Raw genomic sequence first — 15,895 nt, 5'->3', positions numbered from 1 at the left:
GTAGATCAACAGTAAGTGAAGGTGCTGTGATCGTCTTTCTCCTTCATAGTTGACTGTTAGGAGGGCCTTACACCTTTGGGCCCAGCACCAGCGGACATAGCTGTTGTGAGTGCAGGGTTGCCATGACCATGTCCTCTTTAGCTTTTGTAGCTCTGTCCCTTATCTCCTGGGTCTTACATTCTTTCTGCATCTTCTTTGCATGGTGTTCTCTGGGTCCTCAACCATCCTTTGTTCTCAGCACCTTGTGCACATTCACCGTCATGCGCTTCAAAGAGAAACTTTTTTGATTAAGTCGCAGAGTAGTCTTTGTCTGTGGTAGGCTGCACCAGACCATATAGAACTTTATTTTCTTCATACTTTATTGTTTCAATTTTCTTTCTTTTTCCCACTGAATATATATTATTATATTATATTTTATTTATTTTATGCATCTGATTATTTACCTGCGTGTATGTGTACTACATGCATGGAAGGCATTCAAAGAGTCCAGAAAAGGGTGTCGGATCCAATTGAACTAGAATTACAGGTGGGAGTTGGCTATCATTTGGGTGCCAGGAACTGAAATCAGGTCCTTCAGAAAAGCAGCAAATATTCTTAATAATTGAGCTCTCTCTTCAGTAACACTTCCTGCCCAATTATATAACTTTATCCATAAGGACATGTGGCTGACTGACATATAAATTTTCTGAGTTTTCTTCTTTGACAATTTCATATCTGTATAGAATGCATTTGGGATACTCTTACCTCTTACTCTTTTTTTCTTCTTCCCACTCCCATTGGTCTACCTTTCTCATACTCATGCCTTTGCATTTTGTCTGGAGATGTTGAGTTAAACCAGAGCTGTTTGTGTGACCATAAGTTTCAATGTATCCTCTGTGGCTTTAAGTACTCACATGTAGTATATATTGAAGACAATCATTTCCCTATCCCCAAACCTACTAGTAGCCAGTAGCTTTGAAGCAGGGTAGGCTCTGGTCCTGTGAGTCCTCTCCATCTATGTTTGACTGATGATAGGCCAAGTCTTCTCCAGGCCCAGTGCAGACAACCATAATCCTGAATTCAAGGATCAAGAATCCATGCTGAAATGTAATTTGCATATGTTTAAAATGCAGTAAGAAGAATGAGGAAATTAGAATGAAATATATTCTTAGGATGTGCTGATTTATGGTTCACAGTGAAAGACATACAAATTAAATTTGTTTCGATTTGGAAATAACTCTTTTGAACATTTGTCTGTGTGGTCGTTCATAAGAACCAATAATTTTTTTTATTATTTATTAGATACTAAATATCCTAGAAATGCTTATGTGATCTTCTTGAGATCAGTGTTAGTTGTTTATTTCACGGATGTTGAAACTTTATTTTTAGTAAGCTATGAATCACTTGTATATAAAAACATGTAATTCCTATTTATCACAGATGTTATGAACCAGTCCTTTTGTGGTGACTCCTTGTAGGAAAAATATTTAGATTTAAAATAAACCATTAGAAATTTTTCCCATTCTACCTGCTTCAGAGCAGTTACAAATATTTCAGCTTTTTAAAAATCTGTCAAAATTTTCACAGTAATTATCAAATTCTTGCTAAAGTGTTTGTTTTGGGATACTGGGGTCCATGAGTCTAAGTATGAAGTGAACACATTCCCGCAGTCATTCTCTTCCTTGCTTCAATACAAGTCCTTTGCTAATTTTCTGTACCAATAGATTTCCTATTGTCTCTATCTTCAATAGTAGATTCAATACAATTAACACGTAGTCCTTTCCTTAAATGAATCTTGAGTTTTATTGATTTCCAGGTTTGATTATAGATGATGTGCTAGCTCTTACTATGTTAGAGAGCTGTAAGATACACAGCGAAGGGACGGGAATGAATGAATCAGAATCGACCTCTGTGGAAGATCTCTACACCTCCTTTGTATTGAACGAAATATATTAGTGGTTTATTAACGTCTGTTTAGATCATTCTTTTACACTTCTCAAAATTCTGTTGTACACTGCATCATCTCTTCTGTGTCTCAGTGAGAGTACACAGTAGGAAAATATGAAATTACACCCATGTCCATAGGTGACAGACTCTGAAATGCCTTGAGTGCCTAGTACAGTTTCATATGATGTCATTGATTTTGAAACATAGGTTCTTGGATTTTTTAACCCAAGATTCTTGGATTAGGATAAAATGGTTTAGGAACTAATTTATAGGAATGCATTTGGCAGTGGGGAGGGAGGTTAGGGAGAAACTGGGAGGAGTAGAGGAAGGGGAAACTGCAGCCTTGATGTATTGTATGAGAGAAGAATAACTATAAAAGAAAGAATTTATAACAATTTATAAAGAATTGGTGTAGAGTAATGCAGCTTACTTTTCTGAGCGAAATTTTATAATGAAAATTAATTATCTTTTTAGGTCCATATTGTAGTGACCTCAAAGAGTGTTAAGATTTATATTGACTGCTATGAAATTGTAGAAAAAGACATCAAAGAAGCTGGAAATATAACAACTGATGGCTATGAAATTCTTGGAAAACTTCTTAAAGGAGAGAGGAAATCAGCCACAGTAAGTAACGCATGTGATGTTTTGATGTTTAGTGCCTTATGGTAAGATTGACATGATGTTTTCTAAATCAGTGAATAGTATTTGCTTTTTTTAATTCCTCAGTGAGTTATAAGCTGTCACACTTGTTAGTCAGTTTGAAAGTGTGGAAAATTATACTCAGCCCACCTGGTGTCTGGGGGGGCTCATCAGTGGTTACATAACTGAAGAAGTTGTCTTCTGTTCCCTGAAAATTTATCAGTAGCTAAATGGGGAGAGGCAGGGCCTAGTGAATCTTGCTGATCCCTGACTGATGTGCAGGCCAGTTGCAAACAGTCATAGTCATGGTAAAATGTCTGCATTGGCTGTGTACGACTCAGAAGACCTTTCTTAGCTCTTATCCCTGTCTTCCAGGTATCACATTCCTTCTACTCTCTCTTCTGCAATTTTTCCTGGGCCATGGAGGAGGCCATAGAAAGAGGCCCCAGTGGGTGTGGCATAAATGTCCCGCTCAGGACTGAGCACTCACCATCATGTTTTCTCAGAGCCTTCGGCAGCTGTGTATCTCTGCATTCACTGCCATTTGTTGCAAAGAGAAACTTCTCTGATTAAGGCTGGGGATAGTATTTGTCTATAAATATTTAGAAGGCAGATTAAGACCACGATAACTTAAATGTCTATATTAAGCTCACCCCTAGGGCCTAAGACCTCCTCAGTCATGGATTTTTGACTGGGTTTACAATTTGAATTCCCTCTGTGGAGCAGAGTATTGTCATTTGTAGAGTGATAGCAGGGTAAGATGTCAATGTCTTTTCTCCCCCAATAGCCTGTATGGTACCTTTTGGCTTCAGGAGGGAAGAGACCATCAGAATTTTCAAAGAATGGCTGTGTTTCTAAAAAGATGGAGGCATATGCTTCACTGAATAGCTCAGTTGAGGGCCTTAAAACTTATTAGTTTATTCCTAGATTTATAATTTCTAAAGCAAATATCATCAATCACAGAATCAGGTGGCAGTTTCTTTAATGTTACATTTCTACAAAGAAATGCTTTAAAAGATTGATTTAAATGTGGACAGTATTCAAATTAATCTAAAGAAAGAAACTAATGTTTTTAAATACCTCAATCAAACATTTCTTTTCAGCAAGTGAATCAGGAGAAGGAGCTCGTCAGAGGCAGTTCCCATTACTGTCTCTTTTAGACATACAGTTTTACTGATTTTCCTCACCATTGGAAGCATCACAATGCTCTCAAGGGTGTAAGCTCTTGAGAGAATCTGCCTGAAATAGGCAGGATTGAAATGTTTAAACCCTTTTACATGCAAAAGGAAGGGGGATGGGATGGGGGAGGTTTGTGGAAGGGAGACTGGGAAGGGGGATAACTTTTGAGGTGTAAACGAAAAAGATGATTAATAAATAAAAAAAATGTTTCAACCGTCTTCCTGTGTGCTTAGCTGATGTTACTGTTGGTTATTTGCAGTTCCAAATCCAGAGCTTTGACATTATCTGCAGCCCAGTGTGGACCAGTAGAGACAGATGCTGTGATATTCCCTCTCGGGTAAGAAAGCCGAGCTCTGGCTTTAAATCCCCAAGACGGAACTCTTCTCATACAAATGGTCTGGGAGAGGAAATAGCACTCAACAGCTGCAGATTGGAGCCTAGGGACGTGCAATGTGTGTGTGCTCTTCAGTTACCACAGTTCATGCCAGGGCTCACGTGACCTTCTGCGCAAAGGATAGGAATGTACAAGACCATATCTGGAAATTCTCTCAACAACAGCCAGGAAAGTCATGCTGAGTCAATGTGTCTGATAAACTGACTTCTGCAGACCTCCCACTGCTTAGCAGCTTTTTACTAAATAAACTATCACTTTTCTGGATTACTAAGGGTCTTTTGATGGAAGGAATACATGCATACATACATACATGCATACATACATACATACATGCATACATACATGCATGCATGCATGTGGTATGTATGTAATTATAAAGGCCAGTGTTGGTGATATGAAGCTTTTGGCAAGCACAGCTGCATACATCTGCCTCATAAATATATACTATTAAATATTTAGTGAACATTTATTATAAACCATCGACTCTTCAATATGACAGGGTTGGAACAGTAAAAAGTGAGTATCTGTGAAAGCCCGTGAGAGAAATTAAAAATTAGATGCATTGGCTTTCTTATGTGGACTTAGCCAAATACAAACTGGGAATATTGAAAAGATCTATTGAACTTATAAGCATAATCTTTGTTCTAATGCTTTCCTAACTGGGATATTTGTCAACCTCACACAGACATTTTTATTGCTATTATAGCACTTATACCATATTAAGTAATTAGTCATGATCTGAAGCATGTAGGATACATGCAAAAACTACAGTATTTTATACGAGTGACTTTCCTTAGGTGTTGGCACTTTCTGGAGGGCCTGGAACAAATACTCCTTAGATAACCTAAGTGTGACCTGGGTTATGTTGTAGAGCAGGGGCCCTGGAATGAAACCAGGTACAGGTAAAGGCATGGAGATGCCATCCACTTTCAGTGATAAGAGAGTTAAGCAGAGAACCCAGTGAAGCTAGGGAGCAAGCAATGTGGATGACACTCCAGCTATAACGGCCACCGTGTACTCTAGTTATCTGAGACACGTGACCTAGATGGGCAGTGCTGGGGCATAGTGAAAGTAGGAACATGGCCCACAGTGAGACACATAGGCTGGTTTACAGACAGGGAGAGTTGTTGAGACCATAGATATATAGCATTTTCTATAACAGGGAATAAAGAAAATTGGGCTCAATTACCAGGGCTCCTGCTAATCTTATTAATATTTCCTTGTTATGCATGGTTTGCTCAAGCATAGCACAAGGGAGCGGAGCAAATTCTAACCTTAGACCATTTATAAGCTATGATTAACCAGCAGTTACTTGTTCCAGTTGGGAAACAGATTCTCATGTGTGTAAATAGGGCTGGTGGGTGAGATGTCACCCTCTGAGTCTCACTGAGTTCATGTGCAAATAATCTTTTCAAATTTTCAGAGAGATGAAGCAAAATGCCCCGCCCTTCCGAATGCTTGCACATGCACACAGGACAGCGTTGGCCCTCCAGGTCCTCCAGGCCCTGCGGTAAGGAAACAGACATTCTCACCCTATCGTTTTGATTTGAAATTTGTTTTTGGAGGGGGATCTTTGGCGTGATCACCTGTTTGTCAGTATGGCGGCCATAAAATGCTTTTTATCCACTTGTGGTTTCGATGCTAGCGTTTCGGGAGCTGGCAAGATGAGTGAGTGGGTAAAGGTGCTTACTGCCAAACCGAATGACGTGTGTCTTACCTCTGACACCCACAAGGTAGATCGAAAGCGTTACCTCGTGCAAGTTGTCCTCTGGATTTCACACATGTGCCATGCACATGTGTCCCCCCAATAAATAAATTAATCAATGTTATAACAATTTTACTTTTAAAAAAATAAGAGTTTTATTCTGGTGCTTGGACCATTTCTCTAGCCACTCAGGTATAATGACACTCAAGCCTTTCTCTCTTAAAGGCACAAGTTTGGGTTTCTGTCTGTAAATATAAGCACTTGTAAATGTATTATATTCCCTTACAGTTTCTTGTATAAATACACGGTTTGGGAAGCTGGCCAAGAACAACTTACTTAGAACTTAGCACATATGCACCTTACATGGCAGACATGCCATGAACATAACACGTGAAGGTGACAACTCATGGTATAAGCACTGGGAGCAAGCACCCGGGTGTGGGGTGACCTGAGTGGTGAGACTACGACCCGATACTGTATGATGGGATGAGAGACCACGCAAATGTGAATGGAAACACTGAAGACAGCAGTTACGCTAGAGTACACTAGTCCATCAGCAGCAACTCTTTGGATTAGGGTTGATTTGTAATGCCTGACTTGAGCCGTACTGTGGAAAACAAGTGATTGCTCTAAATTCATTGGCTTTTTAAGAAAATTCTATAATCAACAATTTTTATTAATACAGGAGCTTCTCAAAGGTACTGAGAACACCAATCTTTGTTATAGAAACGGTGGTTATAGAAAATACTTTGATTTTAGGTTAATTACAAAGCACTTTTTATGTATGGATTCAAAATGTCCCTGGAATTAGGATCATAAATCTGAGATGCACCTGGCATACGGCTTGGATCTGATAGAATTCTTTTCTAGTTTCGAGGTACCATTATCTGATGTCACTGTGGTATTTTTTGGCCTTATTTGTTGGTCCTTGAATTCTTGGTTTGTAAGTGCATGCTCTGAGGTCTTGAGACATTTGGGTATTTTCCTTGAAGAACATGATTTATATAATTATCAAATACATTTTTCCTTTTATTTAAGTGCTACGAATATAGCAAGAAACATAGAATGTGCGGTTTTCAAATTCTATTTTCCGGTGTGACTAGATGGTACAGATTTATTTCTTAGCTATGCTGGGGCTCAACCCAAGGCTTTGTACATGCAAGGCAAGTGTTTGCCACGAAGCTACATCCCAGCCGTGACATGATAGTTTTACTTTACTATTTTGCAAATATCTATGTAGGTATTGACCATTTAGGGAATGTATTCCTTTTTGAAACACTATTTTTATGTATTAATTTTTGTATTCCTTTATGCTCACACCAAAATGTGTTCTTTTTCTGTGTTTTAGGGAGGACCTGGTGCCAAAGGTCCCAGAGGTGAAAGAGGCATCAATGGGGCAGTTGTAAGTACATATTAGTACTCCAAATATCCACCGCTATGTTGAGATCTGGTTGGTTAAGTTCCCTTGGAGGTGGTATTTGACCTTGGGCCACTCACTGATGGTTTACTATACATTAAGCTACATCACTATTCTTGATTTCAGACATCATAAACCAGTAGTGTAGATTCTATATAGTGAAATTAGAACTCATGGGAATCTGTCAATATAGATAGAGCACATTTATATAATCTTTTTTTTTTTTTTACTTTAAAAAGGCAGCCTTTAACAGGACATTTTTATTGAAACGTAAGTTTTGTCAATTTAGGGCACATTGCACTTTTTGAAGGTGTCATAAAGGGAATGAAATGTTGTGGCCCCAACAGAGTTTTATAAATGCAGATATTTTAAAATGTTTACGAAGATTAGGCAATCATGCCTTCAGACTATGATGAGAAGTTTCTTACCAGAGGGTATTATGTCATCCTCTTTCCCTCTCTCTTTTCCTCATATATTTTAGGGGCCCCCAGGTCCTCGTGGAGATACTGGGCCTCCAGGACCTCAGGGTCCTCCAGGCCCTCAGGGACCCAATGGACTCTCCATTCCAGGAGAACAGGTAAGCATAAAAGCTTTCTACAGTAAATGAAAATGTTGGGTTAACAATGTGTTGAAATGTAACCGTCTTTATTTTCTTCCTCGTTTTGTTGTGGCTCCCCTCAGCAGTGTTTAGGTATCAGGGTTTGAACCTAGAACCTCATGAATGCGATACAAGCTCTCTACTATTGAACTACACTCCCAATCCTCTATACGCTTCTTATTTTGAGACAAGGTTTTAAGCTCACACTGTGGTCAGTGCAGAACTTGAACTTGTGATTCTCCTGCCTCAGTCTCCCGAGTAGCTGGGTTGACAGCTCTGAGCCACTAGGACTGGTTTATGTGTAATATTTTCTACATTGTTCTAAGTGCAAATGTTTTCTAGAAGAATGAAGCTGGTGTCGTCTGATGAATATTATTTTAGATGTGTAAATGAGACATTCAATCAGTAACTAAAAAAAAAAGTCTATTTATTTGGTCTTTCAGAAACTTCTTGAAAGTAATGCCCATATCACTTTTGTTAAACATTCTTTCAAAGTAGATATATTGTCCCATAATTATATAGCAATATCATAACATTAAGTGGAAACTATAGAATGACATTTGCTGGATAGAAAGTGAGTTTTAATAAAAGGGGGAGGGGTCATTTATTTTCCCTTACAATAGACCTATGTGCTTATCTCTGAGTACCCATACTAGACCTATACAGTGATAAAAATTCATAAGTGACCCACTGCCTCCTTTTACACTTAATTTCCACAATACCTGAGAACTGTCTTCTCATTGCCCACTCTAGGGTCGCCAGGGAATGAAAGGTGATGCAGGAGAGCCAGGGCTTCCAGGCCGGACAGTGAGTTCTCCAAATTACCTTTTTTATCTGTAATGCTCTGTCTAAAACGTTGTCTTTTGAGTGTTGCAAATTTGTTTGAGAGGGGAGGTGGAGTTTGGTGGGTGAGGAGGAACAGGGAGGAACTGGAAGAAGAACAAAGCGTTATCAGAATATATTATATAAAATTAATTAATTAAAAAGAAGTGAACCAAGATTAAGTAGTGAAGGGTGAGCTCATATGTGTGCTACTCTGTTCTTTGTATGTGCATGAATGTATGACTATATGAATGTGTGTGTGTGCGCGTGCGCGTGTGTGCGTGTGTGCTCTGTTCTTACTCTTCAAGTGTATAATGTTTAATTCTGATACTTTCTTGCCTGGCACTGTGTTTGGCCATAGTCTTCAGGCTTTTTTTTGGAGGGGAAGGGGTACTCAAACTTTGTTTGAAAACATTTTGAAGCATACTAAGAATCAGGTTTTTACACAAATAGTATATTATTGCACACTAATTATTTGCTCCCTTCTGTGTAGGGAACCCCAGGATTACCTGGCCCGCCAGGACCAATGGGGCCACCAGGAGACAGAGTAAGTTTTGTGCTGCAAATACATTTTAATTACAGAATCCCCTCACAGTCTGTTTGAACGGTTGGAGATGTGGAATTCACATATCTTGTGGGAAGCTTCAACACTAGCACCAGTGGACCATTCAGCATCAGATTCATCTCAAGTTCCCTTAAAGAAATTGATGGGACTTTGGGGGAAGCACTTGAAATTTTAATGTAGAGAATTTTAAGTTACATTTTGAAGAGCCCAGTAAATAGCTTTTAACTGATCGGAAAGGCATTCAAGAGATATAGGCGGAGTTGGGGATTTAGCTCAGTGGTAGAGCGCTTGCCTAGCAAGCACAAGGCCCTGGGTTCGGTCCCCAGCTCCGAAAAAAAGAAAAACAAACAAACAAACAAACAAAAACAAAAACAAGAGATATAGGCAATTGCTTTCAATCCTACAATTGAAATCTTTATCATGAGACAGATTTTAAATAACTTGGGGAGTAGCTTTCGCTTTCATAGCATTTTCTTTGGAGAACTCTAGCTCTTTAGAAGACAAGGGTCACTTCTGAGATTGATGCTGGTGTGAAGGGCTGGTACTTAGTAGGGACTTTCTGTGCTTGTGGCAGCACCCACATTTGCCCTTGACCCAGGGTGACAACAAGTTAGGAAGTCCATTCCTTTCTGGGACAGGTTAGTGACCATGGATGGCATTTATGCTTCGTTCAATACTGTGGGAACATTTGTTTCAATAAGAGGCCAAGATGCTTCAGTAAGAATTTGGAGATGTTAGAATTGCCCAGTCCACGGACCTTACAGCTTTTCAGCATTTTATAGTTTAAACGTGAGGGTTGTCTGCTCTCTGTCAATCAGTCTAAACTCTAATTAGCATCCTCTCCAAAAGGGCTTGCACCGTACCTGCTGTCAGTAAACCTGGGTCAGCCTTAATATCTGTAATCACTGGCAAGGAGGTGTCCCTCAGTAGGAGCAATGGTTACCAAGGTAACTCAGAAGAGAGTGTGATGTGCTCCCGAGTGTTGCTTTTGTGCTTTTTCTGACATTTGGGAGAAACACACGAGTCAAAGAGCTAGCCAGATCCTCCAATGAGGAGCTCAGAGACTCAGGTGAGGTATTTACACTTCAGCATCTGTTGAGAATCTGAATTTGGGCAGTAGTATTCAATTTTTACTTTGTAATGAGGATACAAATGATACCTCAGCCTTTCCCATAAGAAAATAAAACTGAATATGGCCACTGAGAAAGTGACTTGCTGCCGAGGGCTCACTGTGCACATCCCAGTGTGTGCTTCAGATGGAGATGGTGGGGTCCTGAGGTTGGCCCCTAGCAACAGGCAATCAGGAAGCCTATACTGTCACCATTGCACCTGGAAGGGTGAGGAGTCGGGAAGACCAGTACATTTCCTCTCTGAAACTCCAACCCACGTCCAACATTGTGTAATACCATCACTCTTGTCTTCTGGGATGAAGATGAGGAAAAAATTTAAGAATTCATCCCCATGCTTCTTCCATAGCCCTACTCATCTGACTATGGCTTAGTAAACTGCCCCTGAGGCTATGAGGCGGTGCACTGAGGGAGGAGGAGGGCATAAACAGTTTTACACGTAAGAGAGGCTGTAGGTCTGGGGATCTCAGCAACAAATAATAAATAAATAAATAAATAAATAAATAAATAAATAATAAATAAATAAAGTATCAGGAACTGAGAGAGGGAAGCAGGAGGAAGGTAAGGCAGAGGACCATGGTGAGGCAGGGTTCTGTAGATATGGTGGGAATTGGGACTGTGGTGGAAAATTTTGAAATGAAGAACCACAGAACGCCATGTACCTGTGTCTAATATGCATATATATATGAAACGATCACTAGTCTCTTCTGACACCATGATGAGCCTGGACATAGTGACAATTGCAGGCTTGCAGTCAGAAGTGACACTAAGAGTTAAAACATGATGTCTGCAGGTGGCTTGAGAAAGCCCTCTTAAGGATATCAGATTAAATCCCCCTCACTCCAATTTAGGTATGTTCCTTCAAAAAATCAGGTGGCCAGCATGACTAGATTATTAAAAATCTGATAAGGAATGAGAGAGAGAGAAGAGAGAGAGAGAGGAGAGAAGAGAGAGGAGAGAGGAGAGAGAGAGGGGAGAGAAGAGAGAGGAGAGGGGAGAGGGGAGAGGGGAGAGGGGGGGAGAGAGAGAGGAGAGAGGAGAGAGGAGAGAGGGAGAGAGAGAGAGAGAGAGAGAGAGAGAGAGAGAGAGAGAGAGAGAGAGAGAGAGAGAGAACTGGTAGCAGTTGGATCCGTTTAGATGGAAGACACACCACTCTACCCGTCCCAGCAGAGCTACTGGAAGAGTTTTGTTTCTTAAGTGCTCTCAGAAGTAATGTTGGTTTTGTATCAGATGGATTCCGAGTCTGGTTTTTGTTAAGCAGGCCTAGCTCCTACTGAAAGCAGACTGTAAGTTTATCCCTTTAAGTTTCTGAAAAGATTTGTTTTGGGAGATACGGAGTATTTCTAAAACTCCTGTAAAAGAAACCCAAGTTTCTGCTATTGTGAAGTCAGCAGACTAAGAAATACAGAGGCCGAATAATTATGAACAAAATAATAATTCTTTTATGGTTTGGTTTTTTTCAAAACCAAGCTGGCCCAGACCTCACAGCAATCCTCCTGTCTCAGCCTCCCAAATGCTAGAATTGCAGTGTCACGGAGCCACCGTGGCCTAGTACTTGGTCATTCTTTTTCTGTGGAAAATGGGACAAAAATCATTTCTGACAGAGGAATGCAGCAAGTATAAACAGCAAACTGACTCAGAAGTCCTCGGCTGGGTTTCAGAGATCTGTTGTTGCTAACTAGGTAGCAGGGTGACTCACTCCAGGCAGAGGTCATTTGACTCTGTACAGAGGGAAAGAGCACACAGGAGCCAAAGGGCAGCCCTACAGGGAGATGCACCCTGCCCGTTCCTTGCTGCTCATACTGACATAGCTTGGCCCTGTGATGAACAAGAGAACTTTAACTAACGCCAGCTGAGAGAATGGAAGACTTCCTTTTCTCTTTGCGTGTGGGGCAGCTGTCACAGATGGCCCCTTTCAGAGAGTGGCTTTAATAGGCAGAGGCAGTCTCCCTTTACCTCCCTCTGCACTTTTGAAGAGGTAAAAAACTAGAATCTGCTTTCTTTGAAAACTATTAGTTTGGCAGTTTGTACTAGTTTTGCTTGTAGCTATACAAATGAACTAGCATAGGAACTAATTACTCAGTGAAAGTATACTGTAAATTGAAATGAGGTGGGTTTTTGTTTGTTTCTTTCTTTTGATAAGCTGGTCTTCATATTGAAAGCTTAGCTACCAAATGCCAAATTGTACTCAGTCATTCTTATGATCCTTTTGCCCTTAATGATCTATTTAGCCTCATTTCATGTGTTTGTTTCCTTCCTAACCTATAATTTCATTCTTACAACAGGGTTTCACTGGAAAAGATGGTGCAATGGGACCGAGAGGCCCACCTGGGCCACCGGTAAGAGCTGAATGGGTCACACCGCCTTCCAGCTTCCTTTTCCTTTTCTCCCATGTTGAGTTTCCCCCCTCTGTGCTGTGGGAAATGTCGATAAGCTGTTTGCTTTTGTTTTATAAATCAGATTGTGCTAGAGAAGACAGATGCGTCAAAATACAGACACTTTATCATGTTCTGTCTCAGAAAAATCTCAGACTGACTTGGCCACTGTTTGGTTGGTCTCTTGATTTCCCTCTTTAGTGAGATGTTAGGCTCAGTCCCTCAGTGGTCACCGCCTGAATCTGAGCTCTGTGACATTTAGATGTTAAGGATAGCACTGGAAACCATGGCAGACCTGTAATTACTTTTGCATATCTACCGACTTCCATTTCCCTGTGGATGTGGGTAAATGAGAACTCCAAGGCGTGGGCATGTTTAAGAGCAACTACAAGGCATTCTGAGGAGGTGGGTTTTATCGACATCTTAAACAAAGGGTCCTCTGAGGCTTCATGGAGAAGAAGCTGAGGATAGAGATTCTGAAACTTGTTCAAGAAGAACTATCTGTAGGTAATATGACAATGAGATAGAGTCCCTGGCTGTGTCCCCTGTCTGTATGGCAGGATTCTAAGATTCCAGAACATATGTCTATTTGATTTTATTATTTATGTTTAATACATGCGTTTTCATGTGATATAGTTTAAATAAATATTAAACCTATGTGCTTACTACAAGGCTCAATTTCGCATACATTTAGAGAAGTGTTTTTATAAAAATCTATGATTCTATTTAACGAAAGTGGTAGGCTTTAGAACACGATGTATTGGATATTATCTTATAAATAGCCTAGTAGATATATAGCAGAAATCCTCGCAATTTGACTTAAAAGCAACAGGGAAAAATTCTTGTGGTTTTGGTGGATGAAGAGTGCTGATAGGAGGGAGAGCCTTGGAGCCTGGGGAATGTCCCCAAGGAGGAAGGATTCCTAGACTCTGCTACAGTCGCCAGAAGAGTGGCTAGAGCAGGATAAACCCAGCCACCTTCTTAATTCCCCTCTAGCCCAAGTTTCCACCCTTGTCTTTTGGAACTTCTATTTTTTTTGTTTCATAAATAAACTAAAAATTTAGGGGTTTCATTCTGTAAATATGACTAGTAAAATGTGCTGAGATTGTAGTCTATAAGTTGTGAAACTGGTCATACGTACGCGTGTATTTTTTCCTATTGATCTCAAGTTACATTTCAGGCAGAAATTCCAAGATCTCTCCCCTCATGTTACCTTAAAACGTGGCTTTCCTCTTCCTTACTGTGTAATGATATTCTGCTTCTTTTAAAAGGTTTTAAGCCTGTCTGCAGTTCTTCAGTTACTGTGGCCAGGATTTTTTCCTTGTCATAACATTCCCTTTCTTGGTCTGTGGTTGTAGGGAACCCCAGGCTCTCCAGGAGTCACAGGGCCAAGTGGGAAACCGGGAAAACCTGGAGATCATGGCCGACCTGTAAGTAGTTTTGCATGTCTACTGACGTTCATTCTCCTGTGGACGTGGGTAAATGAGAACTCCAAGGCATGGGCATGTTTAGGTTATCTCAGCCATAAATATGTAGGAGCATCTGCTGAAACAATGATGAACCCATGGATTTGACTCCGGAATGGTTCTAAAGGCTTTTCCTCCCCCTGCTGGGTTGCTATAATATCCTGGGATGAAAACTGTGGTCCTTGGTTTCTTTAAAAGGAGGAAGGGATTGTGAGCCAAGGCACATTTTTCTGCACTGTATAAACACTCTGAACTTCAGAGCTGGGTCAGCAAAATCATTCTTCTTTTTATTTATAAGTGGTATGCTGACATAAAAGACATAAAAATACAAGATTAGGGTGCAGGGCGCCTTCATCCTCATTGATGAATGTTAACCCTTTGATAGCACTACCCACAGGCACCATTCTTTTTCCTCGATCCACAATTGAGGATTCTGGAGCACCAGACCAGTCTTTAAAGTGTTTATTGGGGCCTAGGGAGATGGCTAAGAGGGTAAAAATGCTAGCCATGCAAGCACGAGGATCTCAGTTTGAATTTCCAGGACACTTACAAGTCCTGGACATGTATGCATGAGTGTCTACCATCTCAGTGTTCCTTCAGAGAATCACTGGGAGGATCCCTGGAAGCTCTTAGGCAAGGGATCTGGCATCCACAGTGGACAAATAGCAAGGAGACCATGCCTCAAATAACATGAAAGTTGAGGATGAACACTCAGACTTCCACATGTGTGCTGTGCACACCCCTCATACTTTACTTTGTATTAGATGAGGCTAATTTAGGTAAACTGAGGCCGAAACATTCTATTGCTCTATTTGAGATGTGATTGCTGGTGGCTGGTGGTGAAAATGCTTCTACAAGATCACCGACACGATGACAGGGAAGTTATTTCTGTGAATTCTTAACAAAACTGTTACTTAAACAAGACTGCATAATGACAATACCAGGTGGTGTGCCAACATGTATTGGGGGGATCTCCCAAGGCCTCACCCCTAAATGAAGAACTATAGGCAGTCAATGGTTATAGGCAGTCAAGTGGTCACTCCTAAGCATGTGCACATATGAGAAACATTAAATGAACTCATGTTTATGTATATGTGTTTTCATGTGTGTATGTGTGTGTATGTGTTTTCATGAGTGTGTGTATGTGTGTGTTTTTGTGTATGTATATGAGTGTGTGTGTTTTCATGAGTGTGTGTGTGTGTGTGTGTGTGTGTGTGTGAGACTATAATAATTGAGGAGTAGTGGTATACATGAGAAGAGTTGAGGGGTGTGGTGGAAGGGTGGTTATGACATAAATACAGTATCCATATATCAATTTTTCTAAAATCTTAAACAATTCAGAATAGAAACAAATTGAAAAATTAAGTCAGAAAAGAGCAAGAAATAAAAAAATAAAAGCTGTAATTTCATAAAGTTCCATATTCAATATTAGTAGTCCTACAAAAATATAGTTCTTTCGAATATAGGCTTCCAAATGGTCTTTGGAAGGCCCTATTTGATGGGAGATTAGAGTATTTTTACAGTAAAGGCAAATGTTAGTGGTGTGGTTTTAAGTGTGATGTACCACGTTGTTGGTTTTTTGTAGTGAGGAAGCCAAGAACAAGTTTTTCTTACAATAATTGTAATTCACTATACACCGTTCATGTCTCAGGGCAAACAAGTGAGATAATCTATTTTTTTTC

General features: G+C 40.2%; 1 protein-coding gene across 4 annotated transcripts in view; it reads left to right on the top strand.

The window, feature by feature from the left end:
* The window catches only part of Col12a1 (collagen type XII alpha 1 chain), a 118,053-nt gene that overhangs the window by 93,321 nt on the left and 8,837 nt on the right, over positions 1-15,895 (top strand). For all 4 annotated transcript variants that reach the window (XM_039082533.2, XM_039082534.2, XM_063264976.1 and 1 more), the window contains 9 exons: positions 2,401-2,550; positions 4,004-4,081; positions 5,562-5,648; positions 7,192-7,245; positions 7,742-7,837; positions 8,612-8,665; positions 9,174-9,227; positions 12,658-12,711; positions 14,106-14,177. In XM_039082533.2, coding sequence (XP_038938461.1) covers positions 2,401-2,550; positions 4,004-4,081; positions 5,562-5,648; positions 7,192-7,245; positions 7,742-7,837; positions 8,612-8,665; positions 9,174-9,227; positions 12,658-12,711; positions 14,106-14,177 — 699 coding nt within the window. The remainder of the gene's footprint in view (positions 1-2,400; positions 2,551-4,003; positions 4,082-5,561; positions 5,649-7,191; positions 7,246-7,741; positions 7,838-8,611; positions 8,666-9,173; positions 9,228-12,657; positions 12,712-14,105; positions 14,178-15,895) is intronic.

Source organism: Rattus norvegicus, chromosome 8 (assembly GCF_036323735.1).
Source record: "Rattus norvegicus strain BN/NHsdMcwi chromosome 8, GRCr8, whole genome shotgun sequence".
Lineage (NCBI taxonomy): Eukaryota > Metazoa > Chordata > Mammalia > Rodentia > Muridae > Rattus > Rattus norvegicus.
Note: the sequence above shows the minus strand (reverse complement) of the source record. Positions and strands in the feature narration are given on the sequence as shown.